The sequence below is a fragment of the Phragmites australis genome, chromosome 15, assembly GCF_958298935.1.
Source record: "Phragmites australis chromosome 15, lpPhrAust1.1, whole genome shotgun sequence".
Classification (NCBI taxonomy): Eukaryota; Viridiplantae; Streptophyta; class Magnoliopsida; order Poales; family Poaceae; genus Phragmites; species Phragmites australis.
The window spans coordinates 26,084,114-26,111,080 of NC_084935.1; the positions used below are offsets into that span (position 1 = coordinate 26,084,114).

The 26,967-nt window shown below is 41.4% G+C and overlaps 2 protein-coding genes across 7 annotated transcripts; both read right to left on the bottom strand.

The window, feature by feature from the left end:
- Positions 1-972: 972 nt before the first annotated feature.
- Positions 973-13,523, bottom strand: LOC133892699 (AUGMIN subunit 3-like). Of its 6 annotated transcripts, XM_062333610.1 has the most exons (19): positions 13,258-13,523; positions 12,649-12,685; positions 12,357-12,460; positions 11,728-11,923; positions 11,137-11,203; positions 10,818-10,921; positions 5,407-5,446; positions 5,005-5,059; positions 4,242-4,373; positions 3,882-3,951; positions 3,225-3,282; positions 2,680-2,735; positions 2,442-2,597; positions 2,228-2,339; positions 2,003-2,144; positions 1,713-1,788; positions 1,530-1,625; positions 1,296-1,444; positions 973-1,218 (listed from the first exon to the last, which is right to left on the bottom strand). In XM_062333610.1, exons 1-18 carry the CDS (start codon positions 13,434-13,436, stop codon positions 1,316-1,318), a joined length of 1,809 nt encoding a protein of 602 aa, XP_062189594.1. In that variant the 5' UTR covers positions 13,437-13,523; the 3' UTR covers positions 973-1,218; positions 1,296-1,315. The 6 variants fall into 6 exon arrangements, 5 of the variants coding, with proteins under 5 accessions (XP_062189594.1, XP_062189595.1, XP_062189593.1 ...); XM_062333611.1 differs by having other exon boundaries at positions 973-1,444; positions 10,881-10,921; XM_062333609.1 differs by having other exon boundaries at positions 973-1,444.
- Positions 13,524-19,632: 6,109 nt separating this feature from the next.
- On the bottom strand, positions 19,633-25,987 carry LOC133892592 (protein WVD2-like 1). The gene is made up of 7 exons (XM_062333454.1): positions 25,649-25,987; positions 23,865-24,297; positions 23,094-23,179; positions 22,707-22,803; positions 22,546-22,617; positions 21,480-21,590; positions 19,633-20,309 (listed from the first exon to the last, which is right to left on the bottom strand). The coding sequence occupies exons 1-7, from the start codon at positions 25,690-25,692 to the stop codon at positions 20,022-20,024; spliced, it is 1,131 nt and encodes a 376-aa protein (XP_062189438.1). The 5' UTR covers positions 25,693-25,987; the 3' UTR covers positions 19,633-20,021.
- Positions 25,988-26,967: the final 980 nt, after the last annotated feature.

Here is a 26,967-nt window from a genome sequence, read left to right on the forward strand (position 1 = left end):
AAGTATTTATACTTATAAAAAATTCAAAATTTTCTGTGAGAAATTGTATTTGTTAAACCAAGTTAAATACATAGTTTACTCTTTGCTAATCAAAAATCATGAAACTAATTTTGTTAGTCTTCTTACATGATTCTATGTCTTTTAAAAATACATGAACTCATGAATTAGTTATTGTAACATGCATGATTGTGTAAATGTGTTACGACCAGATTAATTCATAACTGACCCATCACACCTTAAAAATTAGTGAAACCACTTTCATTAGCTTATTTATACTATGATTTACATAGAAAAAATAATAATAGACATGAAAAAGTTAATTATAGTATTATTTCTTAATATATTCACTTTATGCTTGTGAACTTTATAAAAATCATAGAGAATTTAATGAAACTCTAAATAAAGTGAAATTAATTTTAAAGATTCTCTTAATTTCACACAAGAAAAATATGTATTTACATGTTACACTTTTCCTTAACGTGAGTTAATAACTGAACCGCACGTTTCAATTTTTTTTATTTTTTTCAAACTTTCTTCCTATAGAATGTGATGCAAACGATGTTATTTTTGAAAAAAAAATTCACAGAAGGTCTTAAAATTGTGTATAGTTTTTTTTAAGAATTTTTTTTTGAATTTTTTGAATTTAAATTTTGGTTACCGTTCGGTTTCTAAAACCGGACCGGATCACCGCGATTTTTGGACGGTTATCAACGCATTTGTGAACCCTGAATGTGACTCCATCTGCCTTAACAAGTCTGTTGAATACTATATTTTTTTCTCAATTCTCTTTTCCACCGCAGCTAAAAAAAACACTACACAGGAACATATAGCAGCATTCACAAATTGAGCTAGGTGTGTATATCTTTTAAAAAAATTATTGACGTAGGTACAGATGTGACATGGCTTTGCAAAGTTTGTGACAAAACGCGTCTGGAAGAAACAAGAGAAGCAACTGAAGGAAATAGTCCAAAATAGTAACAGAGACACTACAGAAATTTATTCTCAAAATAACACAGTAACAAAAATGAATTCACCTTTGAAGAGAAATAGTTCCGGCCAGTAAGAAAGGGAATTGTCACAAATATGAATTAAGCAGTAAGGCCGAGCATCAGCGTCTTATCTTTTTATCGTAAAACTATGGTTCATGTATTTGTATGGATGCTATAGCGGAAAGAGGATATACGATTGCAGACGACTGCACTTCCAGTCGTCCAAACCCTGACAAAAACAAACGAACTTGGCAATGAGATACCGATGCTGGTTTGAGAACCAGAGGTAAAATTTTGTCCACCGACCTTGGCAAACCAAACCTAGACTACTCAGGTAGAGCTCTAACGCGAGAAACCAACTCTTTGACTTGATTTTCAAGTCGTCGTGGGTGGCAGAAGAAATCGACAAACACCCGCCTTTCCTGATGCGTGTTGCGTGAAGACTGTTTTAAGATCTGCAGAACATTTGTAAATATAGCAACTGTAAAACAACTGGGAAGAAGCACAACTTGTTCTGAACCCACATGCAGAAGATAGTACCTCTGCATTTTCATTTCGAGCCACTGTCACTTCATTAACAGAACCCGAGACTTGTTGGCTGATTATTTCCAGCTCTTGAAGCGATTGCACCAGAGGCTGTGGTAAAGCATTACGAAGTGACTCGTGACAGAACATGAAACAAAGAGGTTAGAGGGAAGGTTGAGATAGATGAGAGCAATATACCCATGGTGTCAGTTTTGGTTGCTCATCTGAAAGGGGCACAGAGAGAATTTGCTCAACTGTCTGGATCATCCCGCATCTGCCAAAATAGGTGAAAAGTATGTAATGATTAGACCAAAGGTCTAAGATATTATTATATCAATAGGGGTTTGTCAGTGTTAAGTTCAACTGTAATGCATTCGTCCTCTTGATAATGCACAGTATGGAAAGGTCAAATATCCAATGTGCAGGAGAAAGCTAAAAATTCTAAAAAGGTGAAGAAGTCGCAGGGCACAATGTGAAGGACAACCCACAGTTCGTCAACGCATCTTCCTCGCTCACGTGGAAGAACGTTTTCAACCTCATGCTGAAGATAGTGGAGTTCATCTTGCAGCTCTGATATCTGTTCGATCAAACCATATGATGAGACATATGTTGGTGGCACTGCTTGAGAACCTAAACAAGATGAAGAGGAAGAATGAATTATTCCAAATTGTGGTAGATAATGCCATTGGAAATTGTGAGTGGAGCCTGCTTACTTGAGTGACTGCTAAGTATATCCCTCACAGCATGGAGAAAAGAATCACGGTCATCAACAGATCCTTCTTCAAACATTTCAGATGCAGCTTGATCAATTGAATGATATCGATCCTATAAATTCATGCTGTACTTTATTTTGTAATAACACAAGTGGAAAGCGACAAGAAGCTAAACAATATTCTGAACTTAACAGACAAAATCAGCAAGCAATACCAGGCGGCCATTGACAACTGATAAGTAGCTCTGCAATTCCAATTCTATAGCTTTCAGCAACGAATAGGCACTTGATATTTTTGTCCGTTTTTCGAGCTGGCAGGCTATCTTCAGAAACTGATGAGCAACAAGCTGATTGACCAGATGATTGATGAACTACAAGAAAGAAAGAATGTCTACATGACCACGTATTTGGTAAGAGGACGGGTTGCTCCAAAACAACTTGTTTGTAAGGTACCTTCTTCTGATGGCTTATGTAGCATTCCTGGCGCATAAGCTTCAACTTGTGATCTCCTAAAAGGTCATAGTTAGGAACATGCAATGCTATTGGCTCGATGTCATGTGGGGCCTTCACTATAACCGGCGCAGGAAGAAGGCGCCATCTTCGCAGAAGCAGTTGCAGCTTAGAGATAAGCCGACCTTATCTTCAACTATTTAATTGTTAGAATTGGTTAAGATTTGATTAGCAGGCAGGATTCAAGATAAGTTGGTTAGGTGGTTTGCTTAGAGATAAAGTTTGTTAGGAGCCAGCTCTATATAAACAGAGACATGGCAGTCATTTGAGATTAGGCAATAGATCAATTCCAGTTTCCCCTATCTACCTCTCACGTCCTGCCTCGCCGGCGCGGGGGCCGAACCACGGCTCCACCGCACCGATGAGGTCCAGGGCCTCGACCCTCAACTTCTTTCAAGTACAACCTGCGCAGAATCCCTCTCTCCAATATCCCTGCTCGATAACGCAAAAAACGTTCAAATATTCATTGTGCCATGAGAAGATCACACCTTGCAAAATATTTGCGCCCTCAAGTAGAGCAAGGTCCGCACACAGGCCTGTAATAGTCTGAAGAAAGTGCAATATATACAGAACATTAATAATGTAAATAAAGAATGAAAATGATAAATATCTAAAAAAACTCGACCATGGGAAGAAGATGTCCCCCTAGCTTTGTCTTAAGAGAGGGGAATACTGAAACCTTTAGAGAGGTACTGACATGACGTGCTATATAGAACATAATCTATTTTCTACCTCCAGCAAATAACATGGAACTCTCTCAGATAAAGTATAAGATAGCTACATAATATGGATGACAAAGGCACCAGAAATTGGCTGAAGGCAATGGGCAAAGATAAACTATGAGCCATAGAGCACTGAGCAGCCATATCCCAAAAGAATGTATTGGAATCAACGATGAAGCACACGACTTTCAAAACATGAAAATCATCTTAACAAGCATGTGATCTTTAGTTTCATTTTTCTGGTAAATCTTTAGCCTCACTGTTCGTCTGGTCATTCATTTGATTTGGCTGAACAGGTATGAACTCATAATATTCCGGTTAGATAAAGCGGACAGCTCTTGGCAGGCATGGAGACCAGAGAGAAACACTTATTAGGGTGCTCACGATCTATCAATGAACAAAATTCTTGTAACGAGAAATTACCTCAGATAAGCATTTCTGCATTTGAAGGGAAAGATCTTTAAGTTCTTCAGCAAGTTCAGAGTTTTTCCTCCTGAGGATGAAATGAGTGAAACCGCAAAACCAGATACGTAAGCAACGAAGTGAGAGCATAAGAGTGATAAGACAAACCCAAGAAAGCAGATGTATGAATACTTCATTGCAATACTACCATACAATAGGCAAACAATCCATACAACCTAAGATTACAGCGGCATGAAGGCATCAAGCAGTTATATATTAAAGGCGACCAATAAGGATAATACCATGCTACTCCGAGATCGCCCCTCTTTCAAAAGCAACTAGTCCTACTCCAATAGCGGTCATTACGCGTATCCTACGTACCTTAGAGAATGGCTATCCTGATGAATATATGGCTGTTGGGATGCCAATTGAGTTCTCAGCTTTGATAGAATAGCCTCCTCTTTAGCATATTCTATTTGTGCTTCTATGTACTGTCTCTTACTTTTAGCAAATCTGTCAAGAAATGAGTAGCATCAGTATAGCAATCCCCTTCAGGAGAAAATAGAGTAATTCTTTTCACTTTGATGATGACGATAAAGTATGCCTATGAATACACAATAACTGTATATCTTCAGAGATCAACAAAGAAAATACAATCTGGGGTAAGTATTTCTATTTTTAGATATACGGCTAGAGCTGTTTGCCTTTTTTGAAGGTGCGTGCGAGAACCAGGGATCGAGCCTTGGCCGGTTAGCTCCACCCCTTGGAGACTAACCAGCTGCACTACGACAGTTCCGCCTTCTTAGGTATTTCTATGGTGGTAGATTTTAACTTGTCCTAATGAGTTTTACAATAAAGTGACGAAACTGGTAGCGACAAGGGTAATTGGTGTGCCAACAGGGATGGATGATTGTATAGGGGAGGTCGGAAATAGGTGGACATTCCACTAGCAGTCAGCTTAATCTCAGGAGTCCACACTACACGGAGATGTTTGACGTTGACGAATTGGAGATGAACACACTATTAAGCTGAGTACAAGGGAAAAAAAATACAGCTTGTTCCCAGTAGAAGATGAAACAAATTAAGCTTTAAATCGATTTCATATCAATAAATCACTGACATTGACAGACCAATAAATACTTACATGGAATTAATTCGGTTCAGTTCAACAATGAAATGATGAGAGTTCACAGAATCTCCTGCACAAAAGGGAGGACAAATTGGTCATTGTTTTAGTTCAACTTTGGCGTAAGTTGTTAAACCTCATCTGAAAGAACATAGGAATTACTAGGCATGACTTCATGTCAAAGCCCAATCCAACTCTACATAGGACACATACAGTACATGACAGCCAAGCAAATCATACAGAGTGCAATATGCTAAAAAGATTCACAAATAGAAGGCATGAAAAAAATAGGATTTCCCCAAATTTCAGAAGGTAATGGTGAAATGAAAATAAAAGAGAAACGTCAATAACTTTACCTGCTTCTGCTTGCAAAAGAAAGAAAGACTACGAGAGTATATACAAAATGGGAGCAGGTCTCACCTCTTGACGTGTCTTCTTTGACAACAAGCTGGAGTGGTCCCTACTATAGCCCAAGAAAAACTTGCTCAGCAAGCAGGTGGTAAAACAATGATTCTAACTGAACAGTATTAGCCTCACTTGTTTATTCTATTTTACAGAAAAGACCAGTTATTCATTTACATGACAATAGTCTGTTATAGCTTCTAATTTTATTTATTTGTTATTCGCGTAAATTACGATGGTGCTGGAAATCATGGCAGAATGGCAATATAACATGTTATTATAAAAAACTCGACCAACCTAGGAGGAACTAGGTGGCATTATGAATAAGAAGAAATAGGCATCCAAATTCGCGTCAAAGAGGACTCGAACCTAGGTGGCTTAGGCGTACATCCACATCTTCAACCAACTGAGCTAGGTTCAGTTCTATTGGAATTATGCAACTCAACTCTATTCCATGCCCAAAGGGACTAGATGTACAAGGTACATATGTAGAAAACCCCTCCAACTAGAGGGAAAATACAAGCTACATATACATATATCTAACACCCCCCCCCTCAAACTCATGGTGGATCTATAACACTGAGTTTGGAGAGGAAATAGTTGTGTTGTGCCCTCGTTTGTGCCCTCATGAAGAAATCTGCTGACTGAAGCTCTAAAGGTACATAGCGAAGAGAGTCAACCTCGTCCTGCACCTGCGTAGGAACTCCGATGTGTTTGGTGAGTTCATGCTTCATGGGATCCCAAGCAATACTTATCGCATTGGTGCTGTTAGAGGAGAGAGGAGTCGGTGCAATAACTGTTGCACTGAAATCCTCAAGGAGCCACCGTAGCCAGGTGACCTCAACTGTCAGCGCCGCCATAGTCCGCAACTCGGCCTCAACACTCGAACAGAAAACTGTTGTCTGCTTCTTGGTTTTCCAGGCAACCAAAGAGGATCCAAGGAAAACACAGTAGGCAGAGAGTGAACGACGATCTGAGTGATCACTAGCCCAGGTCGCATCAGAGTACGCCTAAAGCTGGAGTGAGCTGGAGCAAGGAAAGAAAAGACGACGAGAAGCGGTGCCACGAAGGTAGTGTAGAACACGGAGAAGGTAGGTGTAGTGTAGCTGAGTGGGAGTAAAAACAAACTGACTAAGGATGTAGACAGAGTGAGAAATGTCAGGACGAGTGATCCCAAGATAGACAAGACTCCTAACTAGATGGAGATAGCGAGTAGGTTCTGTAAGAGGCTCACCGACGGTGAGCCGCAAGTGAACACCAAGCTTCATAGGTGTCTCAGCCATGTGGTGATTGGTGAGAGCAGCATGGGCAAGAAGGTCCTTAATGTACTTCTCCTGAGAGAGGTAGATGTCGTTAGGCGTGAAAGAGAACCTGTCACTGAGACGCTTCTTCACAAAGTCAATGAACTAATAATCATGTCATCAACATAAAGAAGAAGCGTGCGACCACGAGGAGAAGTGTGAATAAAGAGAGCTGGGTCGTAGTCGCTAGGCTGAAAGCCAGCATCAGTAACAACAAAAGAGAAGCGCTCAAACCAAGCCCGAGGAGCTTGTTTGAGACCATATAGAGAGCGACGCAAACGACAGACCATGCCATCAGGAACAGAGCACCCTGGAGGTGGCTGCATGTAGACCTCACACAGCTCGCCATTGAGAAAAGCATTCTTGACGTCTAGCTGAGAGATGGACCACTGGCGAACACAGGCAACGGCCAAAAGAGTCCGAACAGTGATCATGTAAGCAACTGGAGCAAAAGTCTCATCATAGTCATGATCGTATTCTTGTTGAAAACCACAAACCACAAGACAAGTCTTGTAGCACTCAAGAGAGCCATCAGAGCAAGTCTTCTTATAGACCCACTTGCAAGTGATGGGAGTGACATGAGATGGCAAAGGAACAAGATCTCAAGTGCTAGTACGCTCCAAATCAGCAATCTCCTCAGTCATAGCATGCTGTCACTCCTGGTGAACAGTGGCCTCTCGGTAGGTCATGGGCTCAACAAGAGCAGCAACTGTGAAGCCATAGCGCTCAGGTAGCCAAATAGTACAACGATCACGTAGATCATACCGAGGTGGAGACTCCAGAACATGTCCGAGAAGGAACGAAGAGGAGTCAGGTGGTGGAGGATGTAGCGGACAGCGAGCGTAGAAGTGAGTGATATCACGAGAAGGAGGCACCATCGAAGGAGGTGGCTCCTTGAGGATTTCGGTGTGACGGTTACTGCACCAACTCCTCTCTCCTCTGACAGCACCGGTGCAATCAATATTGCTCGGGATCCCGTGAAGCATAGAGGCGCTCATAAGGAGTACATCCCTGAAGAACAGAGGGCGGCTGCCTATTAATGAGAAAGCCGTAGAGATAGCCTCAGCCCAGAAGTGAGGTAAAAGGTCAGAAGAGATCAGAAGAGCACAAGCAGTCTCAAGAATGTGACGATACTTGTGCTCATCAACACCATTCTAAGCATGGGCACCAAGGCAGCAGAACTGAGCAAGAGTACTCTAGTCAGCGAGATAGCGACAATGCGCATCTGAAATGTACTCACCAGCAGAGTCAGCACGAAAAGCTCGAATGGGAGAGTCAAACTTAGTGCGAATCATAGTAGCAAACTGCTGATAAATTGAAAGAAACTAACCACGAGAGGACATAAGGTAAAGCCAAGTAAATCTTGAATAATCATCGATAAAGATCACATAATAAGAGTGACCAACGAAAGGAGCACGCCCCCATACATCAGAGTGAACAAGATCAAATTGACGCTGAGACACAGAATAACTAGAAGGATAAGGGAGTTGTTGTTGTTTGTCAAGCTTGCAACCCGTACAATGAAAAACAGTATCATCAGAAACAGGACCTAAGACACCATTACCCACCAAAGTGAAAAGACTAGAACCGAAGAGATGGCCTAGACGACAATGCCACTGTGCAAAAGTGGTGGTAGAGGAAGCAGCTAACACGGAGGCGATGAAACTGGATGACTAGTTGTCCAAAACAACTGAAGGAAGACGCAGCCAATCAAGCTCCTAGAGGCGCTGAGAGGCATGACGCCGAGAACCAGTCCCCACCAGAAGGCCAGTATGAAGATCCTAAACACAACAAGAGTCAGCCTCAAGAATGATACGACATCCATGATCAGTGATCTGACCGGCGGACAAAAGTTGTATTGTAAGTTTAGGAACATGAGAGACAGTAGGAACATAAAAGGAAGTAGAGAGAGTGCCTCGTCTTGCAACAGGAAGGGAGGTGTCATCTGCTGTCTGAACTATGAAGGGTGAGCTAGGAGACGACACATAAGACAAATGAGTCGAATCCGGAGTCATGTGGAAGGAGGCACTGGAATCAAGGAACCATGTGGATGATATACCTGGGTGAGAAGGTGTGGAACCAGAAGCATGAGCAGTAGTCCCGAGTGGTGAGGTAACGGAACAGTGCGAGGACCTCCTGCTCTACGACAGACACAGAATGAGAGCTCGACTGAGAGGGTCCACCCAACCCCTGAGGGGAGCGTCCACCACGACGTGCCTGCTTATCGCGATGCTTCTTACAACAGGCCTTAACAATATGACCGGGTCTGTCACGATAGTCGCAGATGACACCAGAAGGGGCCCCTGCCACCACTGGGGAGGGTTGTGGCGTCAAAAGAGGTAGAGGCACCTGAGGAGGTGTGTGAGCCGAAGGAGCAACCAGGACACTAGGGGACTATTGCGCCTGACTCACACCCCCTGCTCGAAGACGCGTCTCCTTAGCCTGCAGCTTAGGCATCGCCTCATCAAGCGATGGGCGCGGATAGCAAAGGGGCCCCCGCCACCACTGAGGAAGGTTGTGGCGTCGAAGGAGGTAGAGGCACCTGGGGAGGTGTGTGAGCCGAAGGAGCAACCAAGACACTAGGGGACTGTTGAGCCTGACTCACACCCCCTACTCGAAGACGTGTCTCCTCAGCCCATAGCTCAGGCATCGCCTCATCAAGCGATAGGCGCGGACAGCGAGTCAGGAGCTGCAATCTGACGGTCTCAAACTCAGGGCGAAGCCTGGAGAGAAACTTGTGAAGACGAAGAGTCTCTCTCTGACTCCTGTGGTGGTCACATCACTTGCAAATGCCAGCACCACAGAACTCCGCACCTAAACTGTCCGAGCAGTGCCAAACTGCGAGCATCTAACGGTGGAACTCCTCCACAGTGGAGTCCAACTGGCAAAGCGACTGAGACTCTTCCACAATAGCAAGGTACATCGCCTCATTACGAATCTCGTAACTGCAGCAAAGGTGAGCCCACATCAGTTGCGTAGGCTCCCTTGAGGGACATCATGAGGTCAACCTCAATGCTCGCAAGCAAGATGGCCTTTGGCACAAGCCTCCTCACGCAGCCAAGTCTCTTAGACGGCGAGATCATACTGGTAAGTCTCCATCTCAGCCTCAAACGTCTCGAGAAGAGCAGTCTTGGCATCATCATTAGCATTCGACAGGTAACTGGATGGAGTTAGAAGAGCGGGACAAGAAGGACGTGCCTGCTCGCCGGTGAGGTAGCCCCATAGCTGCTGACCACTCATGTGGATCAACATGTGAAACACGAACTCCCCCTAGTTGGTGCCATTCAAGATGACCGAGCATTGGGGAACCGGGATTGCACCCGGTCTCGCCATGAAGACAACTGAGGCGGCGGTAACAGCAACAACACACCCTCTCTAGTGTTTTTTTTTTTTACAACGCACTCACACACTCACTCACAGCCACACAAACAGCGGCAAGCAGGCGGCGGCTCAGAGGAAACACTATTCCATGCCTAAAGGGGCTAGATGTACAAGGTTACATATGCAAAAAACACCTCCAACTAGAGGGAAAATACAAGCTACATATACATATATCTAACAAGTTCCTTATACCATGTTATTATAGTATTTACTATAGACTATTTGATAAACATATGAGTGTCTATAACAAATTATTACTTGCATAAAATGAACTCGGGTTCATTTTAACAATTATATGGGCCAAAGCACATCATTTTTCCAGATTCAGTGGTAAGAGATAGCTTAATACAGGCATCAGATTATGCGATCTTAGTTACCTAGTAAAACATTGAAATCCCCTTCATAAATTCACTTCAATGAAATTTAGGACTCTCTACTATGAACCTTGTAAGCAGTCCACTAAAAAAATAATCTACATGCTCTTTTTTCCTGAGCCTGGGACCCCGTTTTCACAGCTTATCATAAAATTCACTCATGAGTAAGTCCAAGTCACTGAAATGTCAAAGTACCTAAAATTTAAAGCACCATGACCCTAAGGTCAAAAAAGAAAAAAAAGGTGCATGTATCTCTTAAATTCCATATCCATTTTACATGTATGGCCATATGATTTTTGAATTTATGCGTTCATGTTTTCTAACCACAAGTGTAGTTAATATAGGAATAACAAGATCATGAAAAAAAAAGCACCTTCTCAAACTTCCTAGAGAACCATTTGTTTAGTTCCTTGGTACAAGCCAAGTTATTGCTTACATAAGACTGGAAATCACAGTATGACAGGTAGACCCCAATATCTGCAAGGAACAAAATGCAATGCATTCAAAAGATTGATAATAATTAAAACAATCAGTCCACATATGTGACAAGCTGTGTGCTAGACTCAAAACGATCACATTTCCATGTACATAAAAGTCAAAATGGAGGTATCAGGCGATAAATGCATGTCAATGAAGCGATGCAATCTGGTAAAATGAATTGCATTTTTACATGTGAAAGGCGACAGGAATACCAGCTTCTGAGTGGTAATAAGACACCTCCTGGGTGGTTGCAGCAAGTTTTCCAAGAACTGCATTCATCTGAAAGAAAATTTTAAAGGTCAAAACAATCTATCAGAGAGCAAATTCTTCTGTTGAAAGTACCAGAACAAATTCCTAGAACTAGAAAAAAGAAAAGAACAGATTAGAAAGAAACATAACCTTTAGGTAGTAATGAAATGCCATAAAACAACATCGAAAGAAAACAGAACTGAAATGGGTGAATAAATCTGTGGACCAAGCAGTCCAGTTCCAGTAAACCCTGTTCTTTGCCAGCATCTATCAACATAGCATTTTTTTAGTGAACATAAACAGTATTGAGCCCTCAGAGAATTGCAAATGCTAGCTAGTAGCCTAGCCTAATTACATGGTTAATTACCAAAGATTGGCATGCTTCCATTGATCATAGAGCAGGCAATAGATGACAAGTTCTAAAGCCAGATATGCGTATCATGGTCTAATATAAAATGCTTATTGCATTTATCTAATGAAATTAGAGCAGGGAACAGAAAGTATAGTACCGCCGTTTACTGGTTTTGTAGCTTGACAAAAGAAAGGAACATTACCTCTAAACTTCTCTTAGAAAGTTTCTCATCTAAACCAGTAAGTTGTCTGTTAGCGCAAGTTTTAGCAGATGAACGGGACTTCTTTCCCTGGGTAATGGTGGTAGCTTGTGCTGTAAGTAAATCAAGCTTCCACTCCAGAGAAGCAAGCTGCTTTTCCAAATCAGCAACTTCAGCTCTAAGTGCATGCTTTGAGTCGCTAGAAGAAACAAAAGAAAACCCTTGGTAAATGGACAGATCAAAACAAACAGTTAATAAGATAGTATATGCTCTGACATGGAGCAAACTTTACCGACTATGCTATATGTCTCACTAAACTATCTGATAGCCAAGTCAAGTCAGTCAGACTCACAATGTTAGAGATAAAATGTTACCAAAGTTACCATTCTTTCAAATTTTGGCAACAATTTCCTTGCAGATCATTTGAAAAATCAAACAAACTATATGTACCTACAAACGACACACTCAAGCAGACAAAGCTCTAGAAAAGACAAAACCAAAGAACAACAAATCCGTATAAGAAAAGGTGTATCTGCTATTTTTGCAAGGGTTGGGGATGTGAAAGGTAAAGGGGGAATGCAGCTCAAGAAAAAGGGGCACAGAATGCTAGTTCATCAGTTCATGTTGCATACCGAATGTCTTCGAGACTTTCTTCCCAAAAAAATGTATCTTCCTTGTTCTCTCCATTATCTGAGAAGGCTGAAATGCTGTCAAAGGCGAAATCCAAGTCCTCCCCCTGCAAATGGCACTCAAATTAGGAGCACATACCTATCACTGGACCGAGCTAATAACTTGAGCTAAAAGAAATAAGTGTATGGACGTTTGTCTATAAGATGGTTAATTGATCTCACTACTCATCACATATAATTCACAACCCAAGTATCTTACGGAACAACTGGACAAATGAAGCAAAAATCTAAATACCTCCAATAACTTCCCTTCCATTTCAAGCTGCTCATACCTGCAGTTCATGCAATAGTTGCACCGGTATAAGCTCAGAGGCAATACAAACTAAACATGGGCAATTTAAGAGCATAAGGGTCAACAGATATAGCCAAAAACAATTTGAAGGAGCATTTTCTTCACAACTCCATTTACATTTAGTATCAGTTATATCATCGCCATTTCTGCAGTTATACTTCACTCTGAACAATTTCCACTAATCCTTTTCAGCTTGTAACCTTTTTTTTAAGATGGATTCCTTTTAGCTTAATCATACACTGTTCTCAAAACATATGCAAGTGTGTGTGATTTCTCATGATCCGATTCCCTACAAACATTTTGCAACTCAACCCAAAATTTTGAAGTCATTTCCAATGAGACGTCCAAAAAAACCCCAACAAAATGTCCAACCATCCCCTTATGCTCCCGCATGCAATTCATCGAGTGTTCATCAACCCCTCCGTCTCGTTCGAATTAAACCTCCAAACTGCTCAAAATTTCGCAACCAGAACTCCCCCCCCCCCCCTCCAAAAAAACGCTCATTCAACTACGATCGCTGAAATTCGAGAGTTCGGCTGGATCGAGCCGTACAGCGCAAGGTCGGTGGCGGAGAGGACGTTGGCGGGGCGGAGCCGGGCGCAGACCCACGCGAGCATCCGGCGCGAGTCGTCCCCCTGGAGGAACGCCGACTCGAGGCTCTCCGGGTCGAGCGGGACGTCGCTGTCGAACCCGGCGGCGGCCAGGGCGTCGCAGAGCTGCTTCGCGCTCATCGCCGGCGGCCAGGGCGAGGGGAGGGCGAGGGGGTGAGTTGTGATGCGTGGGGGAATGAAAGGGTGGGGATGGAAATTTGCGTGGGACCCGGTGGAGTGGAAGGAGTGGTGGGCCAGTGTTAACGAGGCGCGTTTTCACCGGACTGTCAGGCGTTTTCCTCCCCTGACGCTTGGGCCCCACCGCAATGATCGTTTTTATAAAAAAACCCGAACAACATGTGCATGCACATTTACACTGCTACGTACTTACACAACATGTTTCAAAGATAAAAAAACGCGGAGCTTGGAGATCGACAAAATCACATATATGTCTCGCTGCCGATAAAAAATATTACTATTATAGTAAAAAAATTTACCTTAATAAGACATAATAAAAAAATATATAATTTTAGTATTTATAGATAGAGATACGACCACCTCCATTAAACACCTAAGAAAGGTTTGGTTTTCACTAAGGATGGTAAATGATAGTATATTGTAACACAATTTCTTGGCAAAAGATCATCCTGAGAAATTTTAGGTGCACAAGTTAGAGCATTAAGGTGAATTGCTTTTTACTGAGAGTTTATTTGGCAGAATTTCAACTTCAAAAAATTTTAGAGCTAATTATTCTTAACTCAAAGAAAATTTTAGAGTTGAAGCTATGGACAAATTAAAGGTCTTTAGTTTAAGATATCTTATTTTTATTTTAAACAGAAAACATATATTTAAACTATTTTATTTTATCCTACAATCTCCAAATCATATATAAATTTGAAACTGAAACTCTACCGAGCAGGATCTAAATCGCAAATTTCAGCTTGATGAGACAAACAATAAACAAATATGTGATTTTATCATTTGTAGATAGAGGTACAACCACCTCCATTAAACACCTAAACAAGCCTTGGTTCTCACCGATGATGGTAAATGATAGTACATTGCAACACAATTTTTGGCAAAAAAATCATCTGAAGAAATTTTAGGTGCACACATTAGAGCATTGAGGTGAATTGTTTTTTATTGGGAGTCTGTTTGGTAGAGTTTTAATTTTAAAAATTTTAGAATTGATCATTCTTATGACCAAAGATATTCTTAGTGCGAGAGCTATGAACAAATTAAAGATTTTTTATTGAGACATATTATTTTTATTTTAACAGAAAAATATATATTTAAACTATTTTATTTTATTCTACAATCTCTAAATACTAATTTTAGAACTAGTAAATCACAAATATTATTATCTACAATTATGTACCATGTGTGTACATCCACCTATTGTGTTCACCGAACATTTCTTTCTCAATGAATCCTATAAAAAGTAGTGTATGTTTAATATTTTTGTATTTTCAAAGCATATGTATAAATCTTTTCTTAACGAAGCCGAGGCGGAGGCCGTACCTAAATTTTCATTAAAAGGTTTCCCTGACGTTCTAACAATACGATAGTCTTAAAGAAAGTACATGTATAATATGTGTGTCTCATGCAATTTACATCTCAACTACAGCGTTAGCATCGTAAAGTTACAAACTAGCTAAATCGCCATCACCCACGCATCAAGACCATCGGGTAGTACCTGATCCAACAGCAACCAATGGCGGATCTTCAGAGGGCATCATTCGAATTGATTTTACACCCTGTGGGGAGTACCTATTTACCCACACAACACAAGACTACCCTCCATACAACCCGACCATTTACGTACCAACCTTGAACCTTTGTTCCCATGCCCGAGTTTGCGGAAGCCAACTAGGTCTACTCTCGGAGCAACATCAGGTGCCTCTTGCAAGCCCTCTCGCTCACATCACGTGGCGTATGAATCAAATGAACGCGGTGACTTATGATACTTGGCTCATCATTACCTCATTCGGATATGTAGTAGTATGGAAAAGTGCTTAAGTCAACAGCACCAACGAACAGTGCTTAAACGATATAAGCCGACTATAGCATCCGGATCTCTCTCCCAACCTTCCTCTAACACCGTCCACATCTCATCTCATTCTCACAACTTATTTCCCTAACATTAATTTCATCATTAAAATTAATTAAGCCCTATAGCTCGTGAACGATATAACATTCCACCGCTCGACTTCTACCGGTGATCTATGTATTGCTAAGTATTTTGGATAAATTTTAAGTTAGATATTAACATGGTTATCCCCATGTTACAAGGATTGAGATCAACAATATATCAAGGTAGGAACATATCCAACAACATAGGTTCTATCCGATTCCCAACATCAATTAGCTAAACATGCATATATGACACGTAGTAATATCTAACAAGTTGACCAATAATTAACTAAAATATAGAAGAAATATGCATCGATGCTTGCCTTGGTGTTCAACTTCACAATCAAGATCAACCACAAAATCTTCTTAGGAAAACCGTTACTCTCCGGTTCATCGATCACTAAAAGAGTAAAAATACATCGCAATAAGCATGATAAAATGACATAATGCTTTATGATGCATGATCGTAAAAACATTTGTAAAATAACGTTGAAACAAGTAGGCTAAAAAGAATCTAAACATCACGTGGGATAAACTAAGCTCATTGGGTTCTGGGTGTCTGACGATCAGACCGTGGGAGGTGGTGGTCAGACCGTGAGGGTCAGATAGAGAGGAAATCAATATTGAGTAAACCTAATGATCAAACCGAACCCATGACGATCAGACCATAGGTTCTGGCGGTTAGACCAACCAAGTGACAGTCAGACTCCTAATTGGGGAGTCTAATTCCAAAAATTAGCCAACCAAGTCCAACCCAACGGTCGAACCGCTGGGCCTGACCAGTAGCACCTCTGCGAGGTCGCCGACGAAGGCTCCGGCGATGCCTTTGGACAAATGTGGTACCAAAACACCCTACAGGACTATGGAGTGTATTTTGGGTGGTTTGAGCGACATACATGTGACCAAAAGCTTGTGCCCCATGGATTGATGTCCATAGCTAGGTGGACCTTGGTCCTATGGCTATGGGGAATGGGAGAAACTTAGAAAAAATGAGAGGAAAGAGGTTGGGGAGCTTCACCTTGGTATGTGAAAACTTTCTAGAGGATTAATCGACTTTGGGGAAGCTCTGATGTGGAGATCGACTCCGGAATGCTCCACCAGTCTAGAGGTGGAAGAAGACACGGGAAGCTTTTCTGGTGAGAAAAATGGCGGGGAGGAGCTCAGGGAAGACTTCAGGAAGTTCGAGGAAATCATCTTCATTGATTTTCGTTTGTCGTGGTGGTCGAGGTGGAACTCTCCTCTCTCTCTCTCTTCCATTTTTGGTTTGAGGCTTGCTCCGGCAAGGGGATGAGCTCAGGGGCGACGTGGGGAACTCGTAGGCGATCTCATCCTTCAATCTTTAGCTTCTGTTGAGCTTGAGGTGGAGTAGTAGTGAGGAAGCCCTCCTCTATCTCTATCTCGGATGGGGAAGTGAATGAGTGAGGGAGTGAGAGGTGGTCTATTGGTCTTAAGTGGCCATTCTGAGCCCTAGCGGTCATACCGCAGGAAGGCTCAGTCAAACCACGAGCTGGTCCGCGTGCAATGAGGTCTTCCTCATTTTCTCTATTTCTACCAATTCTTTTATCCTTGTTTTCTAAATGGTTTTGGACTATCTAAATTACTTCAAAATAATTTTCACTTAAAAATATATAGTCAGAAACTTGAGTTGCTTAACAATTTAACATTTTCAAAATGTTTTAAATACTCAAAACAAAAATCAAAAATATTAAATATGATATCATAATGTATATACATATTTTATGACTAGATTAGAGTTTTTAGAGTACGACAAAGATTAGCCCCTCCTCTTTGACTTCGTTGCCACTGACAGCAACAGATCACACTTGAATTTTAAACCGTCATGCATGCATGCCATAGCTGAATGTGCACACTGACGCCTTCTCTATACATATATACACATGCAGACGCAGCATATACAAACACACGGATCATAAGCTAGCGTGTACGTATTTCCAGATGGCGACAGCTCAATACTGCTCAATGCCCAGAGGGAGTGTGACAGTAGCCGCCGGCGCCGCTCCCGTTGGTGCAGCCGGACGCCTGAGCCGAGCTCTCGGTCGTCGTTTCAGATCGCACCGCCGCGCCATGCAGCCCTGCCGAGCCCCCGGCGTCCGCCACCGGCCGCCGCGCCTCCACCGCCGCCCCGTTCGAGCTGACGACGAGGAGGAGGATCATGGCAGCTGCTGCTACGTTCTGCCTCATGACCGTCGCCGAAACGCTAGCTATCTCGATCTGCAGAGAGATGAACGCAATCCTCTTGCAAGTTCTTGCAGTGTCGAAAAACAAAAGGTGTTGGAACATACCTCTACTAACCTACATTCTTTGCATGTGTTTCTGTGCTATATATATACAAACACATGAGCTGATGGGCATGTGTGCACTTACTAGAGTGGTGAGATGGAGAGACGTTTTGCCTTGGAACTTGACCTGGAAAAGTTTTTGCCACGAAGGATACACAATTGTCAATGGATATCATCCAGACATCCACAGAGAGGTCGACCACGGTGTGTGACTGACTGTCGTTTTCAGTTAGCCGAACGTGAATCTTCCTGGAAGGGAAGCATCTAGGAAGTGGGTGTACCCGTGCAAGTGCCCTCTATTTTTGTTCATTCAAAAAAAGGAGAATAATGCACGTACATATTTGTCAAGGGCAGTCCAAATGGTTTGGTTGATGTTTTATCCACCCCACCCAAGAGAACAGTGGCGGAGCTTGGATCCAAATTTAGGGGGACGGTGAAGGTAAATAGGTTCCAACTGAATCACGGGAGGTCGAATCAATAAAATATGAGAGATTGTTCCTAAAATACATTACAAATACATAAAATTTGTTAAATCAAGAGAAAAATATACTACAAAATACATAAAATTTGTTAGACCAGAGGAGCCACGGCCCCACTTGGCCACAACTACCTCCACCCCTGCAAGCAAATGCATTAGAACACTAGTTATGATTCCGACGGCTTACAACACATGGTTGTAATGAAATTGTACAAATGAGTTGTAGAAAATTATTTCCCATCGGGGGAGTGAGTGTTACTAAGAAATTTATATGTTTTAGTTGGGATCATATATACGAAGGTCTCAACAGGTGTTTGTGATTTGGTATCTGAAAGGCGAGTTCTTCCAGAACTTCTGCTAGGGACTTCCAATTCCAAGCAGGGCACGCAAGGGAAAAAGATGGAATGCAAGTGCTCGTGAATTCGGTTCGTGATTAGATTAAGGAGCCGTAAAATCACAAGCAAAGGTGTTTGTAATTTTACCAACAGCACGCGTAGCAGGTGAAAGAAGCATTGTCAAAACAGAGCCTGATTGGAGAAACTGGATAACCAAGCTTGCAAGAAAGCATCATGGCGAGGGCCTAACTTGTTGGCCTTTTTATAGTGGCTTCCTGTCTTTGAGTTGTCGGTAACTACTCACTCCGTTCATTTTAGTAAAAAAAAATGTAGTGTGCTGTGGAAACTAAAGTCAAGTTGTCGAGAATCTGTCTGCAGTCACTAGGAACTTACTCTGCATAGTGCAACACAAAAGACTCCTTTTGGGGCCTACTTGGGAAGGGATAGTTGCATTAAGAACTTTTGAAATTTTGCACAAAATCGCCCTTATGGATTATGAGAAATAGACTCTTTAATCTCGATCGCTCAAGATACACTGTTCAATTTTTTGTTTTCCTCCATAGCTCACTAATCACTATACAAAGTTACAAACTGTCCAACTGGACGCACATGCGATTGTAATTCAGTCAGTAGCGTCCATGTTTGGTGAGCCTTTCGCATGGCTTCCTCAATTAGCTCACATCGGTAGAAAAGACCAACAAAGCACGCAGTTTGCACAAAGGCAGATCTTACAACAAAATCGTACACAAAGTCAGAGCATTCAAATGCGCAATCACACTTTCGAGTGCATGGAAACTTTTATGCTTCCAAGTAGAAGATTCTTTGATACAGCTTCAAGTGAATCCCAGGTTTAAGAGCTGTAGATATCCTAGTTGTGGATTTGCAATGGATAGTCGCAGAATTTGAAGAATGTTGTCAGAAAAGTTTTCGTCAATTCAACAAATAAACCATTGCTACACTACAGGAGAAGGTCCTTTTATTATTTTCAGAAAGCCAATTCGTGAAGACATGAAGAGAAAAACCTCCATCAGTAGTAGTGATCATTCACCATGTCACCGATTATCTATTTTCGAATTTAGACAGAAGAAAAATGGCCAAGATTCAGATCCATAAGGATACTTGAAAGATGAACCTTATCAGATTTTGCAACAACAATCACAGATCATTTGCCCACATTTAGTTACAGCTCTGATACAATACATAGGATCTGCGAATGCCGCCGTACAACAGAAATGTCACTCCAACAGCTCGTCGGCTGCCAGCTTAGTTCTTACAGAACCAACTCAGTTACCCCCTTACAAAACCCTCAACAAATTTACAACACAGAACAGCGCATGGTCTTGGTAGCAAGGTTCTTACAAGGAACAACGCAAAAATAATCTAGCAACAAACACACTGTTGTCAGGGCATGAGGCCGTCCTTTGGTGATGAGGTATAAATTAAAATGAAAAATGACATGGGAATGAGAATGCCTCATGAGTTAGATTTGTACAGCGACATTCGCAGAGCTTGGCTGCCCCACATTCTTCATGACAGCTTTCAGGTCTTCCCTGGCTTTGGTTGCCCTGGATTTCGTAGCTGATCCAGTCTTCGGAGAGCTCTTCGGAGAACATTGTGCCTTGCTGTTAACATCTTTGGAGTTCCCAATGCTTTGACGATGTAACCGGCAACATACTGCACTGCCATTTCCCCCCTCTGGTGTATGAGGGGTGTCACTGCAGCTCTTTCTCCGTGTCAATTTCGGTGACTTGGCGCGAGTTGGAGGCACCTGTAAAATAAACAGCAAAAAAATGAAGGCTCGCACTAGTACACACTAAAAGCAGGCAAGCTTATGCTGCTTCTCATTTAGTCTATCAACAGGTTACAAGCAGTGCAAAAAAATAACAACCAAATTCAAGTGCTTGAACTTCTGAAGACATAATTGTGCATTTACGAAAATGTTAATCATGTAAGAACATTTTCTTTAATGTTGCTTGTTTATACTACCTATGCTCATTTCAGTAATTGATATACTACAATTGAAGTATGAACATGACCAGTTTGGTCAGTGAGAAAAATTGTACAGGTTCTGTTGAACAAACCAATCAAAAGGGAAAATCATTTGTCTTGCAAGAATCAAATGAGTTCAGAAAATTGCAACAGGAACTGAAATTACCCAATTATGTACAACCACAAAGGCAACGATGGTATACGCATCAGGAAAACAGGTGAATCATCTTGTCTCAAGCATATCTTTCTTGCATAAAATGTATTGGTACTAATCTGAGGTATACAAAACAACCAGCAATAATATTGGAAACGGATCCCAACATGGACATTAGTATCTTGGCACCCAAAGAAAAGCAGCATACCAAAAGCAAAAGTGCAAAACTGGAGGATACAAGTACATGACACAAGCTATAAAGAAGATAGAACAATACAAGAACAACTAATATGAATAATATTATAGTAGCAGATAATACAGCGGAGATGGGTACGGCAAGAATCGTTCCCGTCGTTCATGGCTTGTCCATGAACAGCGGACTCTGATCCTGCGAGTCTGTAGGGTAATCTTCTTTATTGATAGTTTGATTCCCCCTAAGCAATACTATGGCTGCCTTTATATAATAGGTGCTGAACTAGACAATTTATAAAGCAAGACTCTAAACAGACTAGGAAATGAGGAAACAGACTTAGGAAATAGAATTGCAATCTAAAGTAGGTATAGCTAATGGGCTGTCTGTCCAGCGTATAGCTTCCATTACAAATAAACTAAGCAATTGATGGCGCAGAATAACCCATAAAACAAATTGAAGAAGTCCCCCTCCCCCTCCTAAAAGAACTATCTTTTACAGTAGAGATTTCAAATCCTTCAGAGTGTACATATCACTTGAACAATGCAAAAAAAGAAAGTTTATTGATTAAAATAATAAAGCAAGACAAACACTAAACACATTACCTTCTTAAGTTCAACCTTTGGTGGGGGTCCCTCCTGGTAGAAGTTTGGCATGGGTTTCGCACGGACAACCAAATTCTTCCTTAGTTGTCTTAGAGCTTCTTCTTCCTCTTCCTACAAAAACAGAAGGACAAAAAAGAGAAATAATGGCAATGGTAATTAGACCAAAAATGTTGAATCAATAAGAGCGCTAGATGGTGTCTAACAAAATGGCACAAGTCATACTCAGCATCAGTTTAACTTTGAATGACTGCCCAGATCTATGAAGGGATATCACATGATGCCTTGTGCCAATAACATAATACTAAGCAGGCTTCAAAACTGTAGTTTTCCCCAATCAAAATATCAAATTTTGAGGGACGAAACATTCATTATAAAAGCCAAACCAATTTGTATTGACAAGCAACGTTGAAAAAGCTCAAAATCTAGTGCAAGCATTTATGCAAGAAAAAGCATAGTCAATTTAACTTTTGTTGATTGGATATGATGTGCCAATCAAATACTTGCCACTAGAGCAAACACAGACAAAAATAACCGTTAGAACCGTACAGATTCATTTTAAGTCTGCAAGCATATCCCAACTAATCTTGCTTTTTGTTACCACAGTAACCGCATGCATGCTCAAGCATATTGGAAATGATACAAATTGTCAAACTGGGGGTTTTCAAAACCTCAAACAATTAATATTCAGAGATAAGGCAGGACTCATGTGAAAATCTAGCTTCGATGAAGTTCAAAAGTTTACAAATGCGGAGGAAAAAAGGTAGCTTCAACAAAGCTACACTAAAACTCTAATTCCTTTACTGCTATAGAAATGCAATTATAGTTTTCAATGTATTAGGAATAGTCAATTTGTGATCTTTGTTAAATGTATATTAGTTTTCATGTATTTCCCATTGTATAAGGGGTTTAGTGCATAATTGCCATGCCTGTACATGTATATATATTGGCCTAGTGCCCCCATAATTAATACTAGTGCTATTCATAACACACTTCATGATGCCACAAAGCAAAACAAAGACGAAAAAACATTCAAGCAATTCCACAATATGAACCATAGCACACCTACCTTTTTCCTGGCCTCTGCTTGGAGTTTCTCCTCTTCCAAAGCCTTGCGCTTCTCTTCTAATTTTGTATAAAACTGAAGAAGCAAAAAGGCTTTGATTACTAGGCCGACTCTATAAAGTCAAATGGCCATTTTGATGTAGTACCACGAAATTACATATGTACCTCTCCTCTCTTCTCAGCACGATTAGCACATACGAATGTAGGTGCAACAGGAACAGTTGTTTTCTTAGTTTTTCCAGCTCTTGCTGAAGTTACAGTTCTGTAAGCAGCTCAGGAAAATGCCTAATACAAATGAGGAAAGCACAATTTTTTTTTCCTAACCATCGGTTACACTTACAAAGACATTGAAAAGAGTTCAATTCAAAATTTTGTGGAATTCATAGAACAAATATCTTCAATAACACACAGAAATTTCGTGGGATTCATAGAACTAAATGCCTGCACCACTATACATAAAAAAAATAAAGAAGAAACTAAAACATAAGACACGGAACAGTAAGACCCACAGGAGAAACTCAAAGTAATCCATATCTGAAAAAAAAAGGATACGAAGAAGTGACAGAATATGAGTCCTCTTCTTGACTGTGAGAAGTATTGTCAGGTTGGAGAGGCTTCCTGGGTGTGACTGATAGACTCTGCAACTCGTAAACAGCACAAAAATTTGTCGAAAAAGCTGCCTAATTTCATCTACAAAAGTTAACTAGGCAGTATATGGCAAATAGAATCACAGCGACAGTCAGGTAAACAGAAAAAGAGATCTTACACAGTTACACCGATAAACAAGTCTAATCAACAAATTTGTGCATTGGTGGTTGATGCAGACAAATCAAATTGTTAATAATGGTAATCAGATGCTCACTCAATGTTGCAAGATAAGTCCATGCACTATGCACACAAACTAAGGAAGCATAAAATCTAATAGAAAAAGTTAATGTCATTTGGCCATACATAATCCTATCAAACAACATGCTACAACTACTAAAACATCTTTTACAGAAGCAAAGCAGGGGAAAAGAGTGGAGGTATCACAATAACTATTTAACTATACTCTTGATTTTCTCAGATGTCTTAGATGGCAAAGCAACGCATCCCAAAGAGAATGCACTTATTGCGATATGGAGGGAGTATCTGTTTATGCCATTCCAAGTGGAAGATAGCATATCGTCAAACTAAAACATTCAGAAATTTCTCAAACTAGTATCGATGCCATAGCGGTTCACATATCTCTTTGACCAAACAATGTCATCGGGGAGACTATGTGAACAAAAAAGAAGCAGATGAAGCATGCATGATAAAAGAGGGTGCAGACAACTACCAGACCTTCTTTGCCATGCTTCTTGTTGAGGAGCTGCTTTTATCAGAAAGTTTTTCTCCGCTGCTGGTGGGATGAACGACTGGAATACAATTTCCTGCTCCAGATGATCTCCTTTCAGTTGCAATAGTGCATGGCTCAGGAACAGTATGGCTAGTCCCTTGATGTCCAGCTATACCAGGTTTTGCTGGTGAATTGGGGAGAGCAGACTTCTGTTGATGAATCAGCTTCGGCGAATCTTGGCTCACAGGCATGTCTTCTTGGCCATTGTCATCCATATGTGAGTCTATAACGTAAGGTGTCTCTTTCCCTTCTGGAGAATCTTCATCATGACTGCCACTCACAACTTCCACGTGGTCAGCATTTCCATTAGGTGGACATATAACAACACAATCTGATTCTTCATCTGTAGACATATCTAAAACTTCTTTCCCCATTGCACTGCAGGAATTAAAAAGAGTATAAATACATGTATGACTGTGCAGCTGGAGCCTGGAAGCTCATTGCAATCCAAATCAGAAAAGAATAACAGAACAATAATAGTCAAAGAATAATATAATATAGCCCCCCTATCTGTATCATTTAAAACTAAGAAAATAAAATATAATCATGTGCATTATCAATGACATGCAAGCAACTACACTTGCTACAAAGCAGAAGAATTCCAGTTATGCTAAAATGCTAACCGACAAAATCCTTCACCTATAGTGCAATCATACGAAAATGGCCGATTGTATCATCTGAAATTTCTAAAGCCCACATGTAATAAAGATTACACATGCATCTCTTAGGTTCTAGTCAAGAGCTATTGTGTAAATCTGAAGACATTGTAGGTAAATTTGGTAATCTGTCACTTTACCCTTGGAGGTTCCAAATTTCATACATTGTTATAGAACCTGTGCAACATAGTTATTTGTTTGCTGACCTTAAATCATAAGAAATTCCTCAGTTGCAATATAGCAATTTACTAATGAAGACATAGCTCCAAACTCCTCACAAGAGTTATATTATGATTTCTTTAAACAATGCGCAAACTTCATTTTGCGTGTCCAAGATTGCAGACTCTAATTAATAACTTCACCTGGCCGTAAATACCAACGAATTTTGAATAAATAAATAATTTCTTGGGGGGGGGGGGGGGGGCAGCTCTTACATCATGACCACTAAGACAAAATAACAAATTCTTCACAGCTCATAGCTTAGAATCAGCAAACATAACATACCAAACAATTTTAAAATTTCACGAGAAATATAAAATTAGGCACAGATAAGTTCAACACCACGACTAGAAACACTCAAAAAAAAAATTAATCGCAACTGCAACACGCCCATTGGATAACCATTTCACAAGAACCCAACTTTGAAAAATCGGTCAACGCCCCTATTCGGACAAATTATTTAAGGATGCAGGAATGCGCCTCCGGAAGCATATCCCATTGCCTGCAGGGAAACCATTCCTTTACCCCGTTAATGTCTTCCACGCAAACTAGAAACGAATACCGGCCATTTCTACCATCAATTTTTTTAGGGAAAACCAGGCATTTCAGCTATGACACAATGAGGAACCATTCAAAAGCCAGAGCCTTTTCCCCATACACGCGAAACCCTAATCCGCCCCCATCAACCCAAAAGGCCCAAAAATCATCAAAAGCTCGCGCAGATCACCGACAGCTCGCCCGAATCGATCCGCCGAGCCACCCGGATCCACCGCCCAGCTCAGAAGCCCAGCACCGAGGCACAGCCCCCGAAACCCCCAACAGAACAGAATACCAGCAGAAGCCAGCGCCATTACATGTTCTCGGCCGCCTTGCCGGGTAGATCCCAGCGTCGCCTCATCGCAGCGGCGGGGTCCCCGCCCCCGCCGTTGGCCTCCGCCGCCGCCGCCGTTGTGCCGGTCGGTACCCAAACGGCAGCTCCCTACCCCGCCGCGCCGCGTCCCCTTTGCTCCTCACCCGCTCCCGCTGCGCCCGCCGACGCTGCCAGGGGACACGGGCCGCCGCGCCGTCTGCCTAGCCTCCTCCGCCCTCCGCTGCCTCACCTCACCACTCTCTCCGGGCCTTCGCCTCGCCTCGCAGCTCGCAGCCTCTGCCCGCGTGCGCTCGTGTGTGTTTGGGCGTGGGTCGCGGCCAGGCGAGGGGCGGTCGGCTGTTGTTGGTGGAGGGGAGGTGGGCCCACCGGTGTGGTTACCGCGTCGGATGCCGTGCTGGAGAGGCCGATTCAGCAAATACAATTCCGCATAACCTTAGGCCCTAACAGACAGCTTTTGGTTATAATTTTTTAAAATCTGCTAGTTGAATTGTGAGAATTTAAGAAGCGGGTTTTTCTCAGCTTTTAATAGATTGTGAAAGTTCATTTTACTAAACTGTTCATTAAATTTTTTTAGAATTTACAGTCTAAAAGCTTTTCATAATCCAGTTTTTCACAATCCATCTTTTATAAACTGCTTTTTAGAATCTCTAGCTGAAACAAACAGGTCCTTACACGCTTATGATCTATCTCAACTGTCCATTTCATTTAATATATATTCATCATCCATTGATACTTTTATCTATTATATAATTTTTTTACTTACTCTCCGACATAAATCTCAATTCAAATAAACAATCCTACTAATAAGTTATATGTCCGTATCTTCTTAATAGAATTTTCATGCTACCGGTTTGGGTGTAGCCGAGTTGTGGATGATTTTGACCGGCCACATGGAATTTAAGTTTGTTGGCACAAATTCGCAATAACGAATAAAGTTGTCTTCTTTTGAGGGGAACAAAGATAGTGATATTTTCCCCTATTTTTCAATGACCAAACAGCGTTTCTTCGTTGCGGAGATATTGTCCATGAGCGAGCTTGATGCAGCAGCGGAACCGGAAGCTGACATCTCAACTCGCTAGCGCGCGCTGTCCATTTTGACCATGGCACGTTTATGCACTCGTGTTGTTGTTTTTTTCTGCTGGGTGGTGTGTTTGCAAACCATTTGTTATTTCTTTCTTTTTGTCTAAGATACTTCCACAAATAAATATTGTTTTAATTACGTATGGTTAATAATTTTAAACTACGACTATAAATTACTCTTTACGTATTGAGTTTGAATATTTAAAAATAATATGAGTAGAT

Coding starts and splice junctions, on each gene's coding strand:
- LOC133892592 (XM_062333454.1), bottom strand. CDS start 25,692: ATGAGGCGACGCTGGGATCTACCCGGCAAGGCGGCCGAGAACAT. Junction 22,804..23,093: donor TCATATTCTGTCACTTCTTC/GTATCCTTTTTT, acceptor AGCTGCTTACAG/AACTGTAACTTCAGCAAGAG. Junction 20,310..21,479: donor CAAAGGTTGAACTTAAGAAG/GTAATGTGTTTA, acceptor TTTATTTTACAG/GTGCCTCCAACTCGCGCCAA.
- LOC133892699 (XM_062333610.1), bottom strand. CDS start 13,436: ATGAGCGCGAAGCAGCTCTGCGACGCCCTGGCCGCCGCCGGGTTCGAC. Junction 3,952..4,241: donor CAGGATAGCCATTCTCTAAG/GTACGTAGGATA, acceptor TTTCATCCTCAG/GAGGAAAAACTCTGAACTTG. Junction 1,626..1,712: donor AACCAAAACTGACACCATGG/GTATATTGCTCT, acceptor GCTTTACCACAG/CCTCTGGTGCAATCGCTTCA.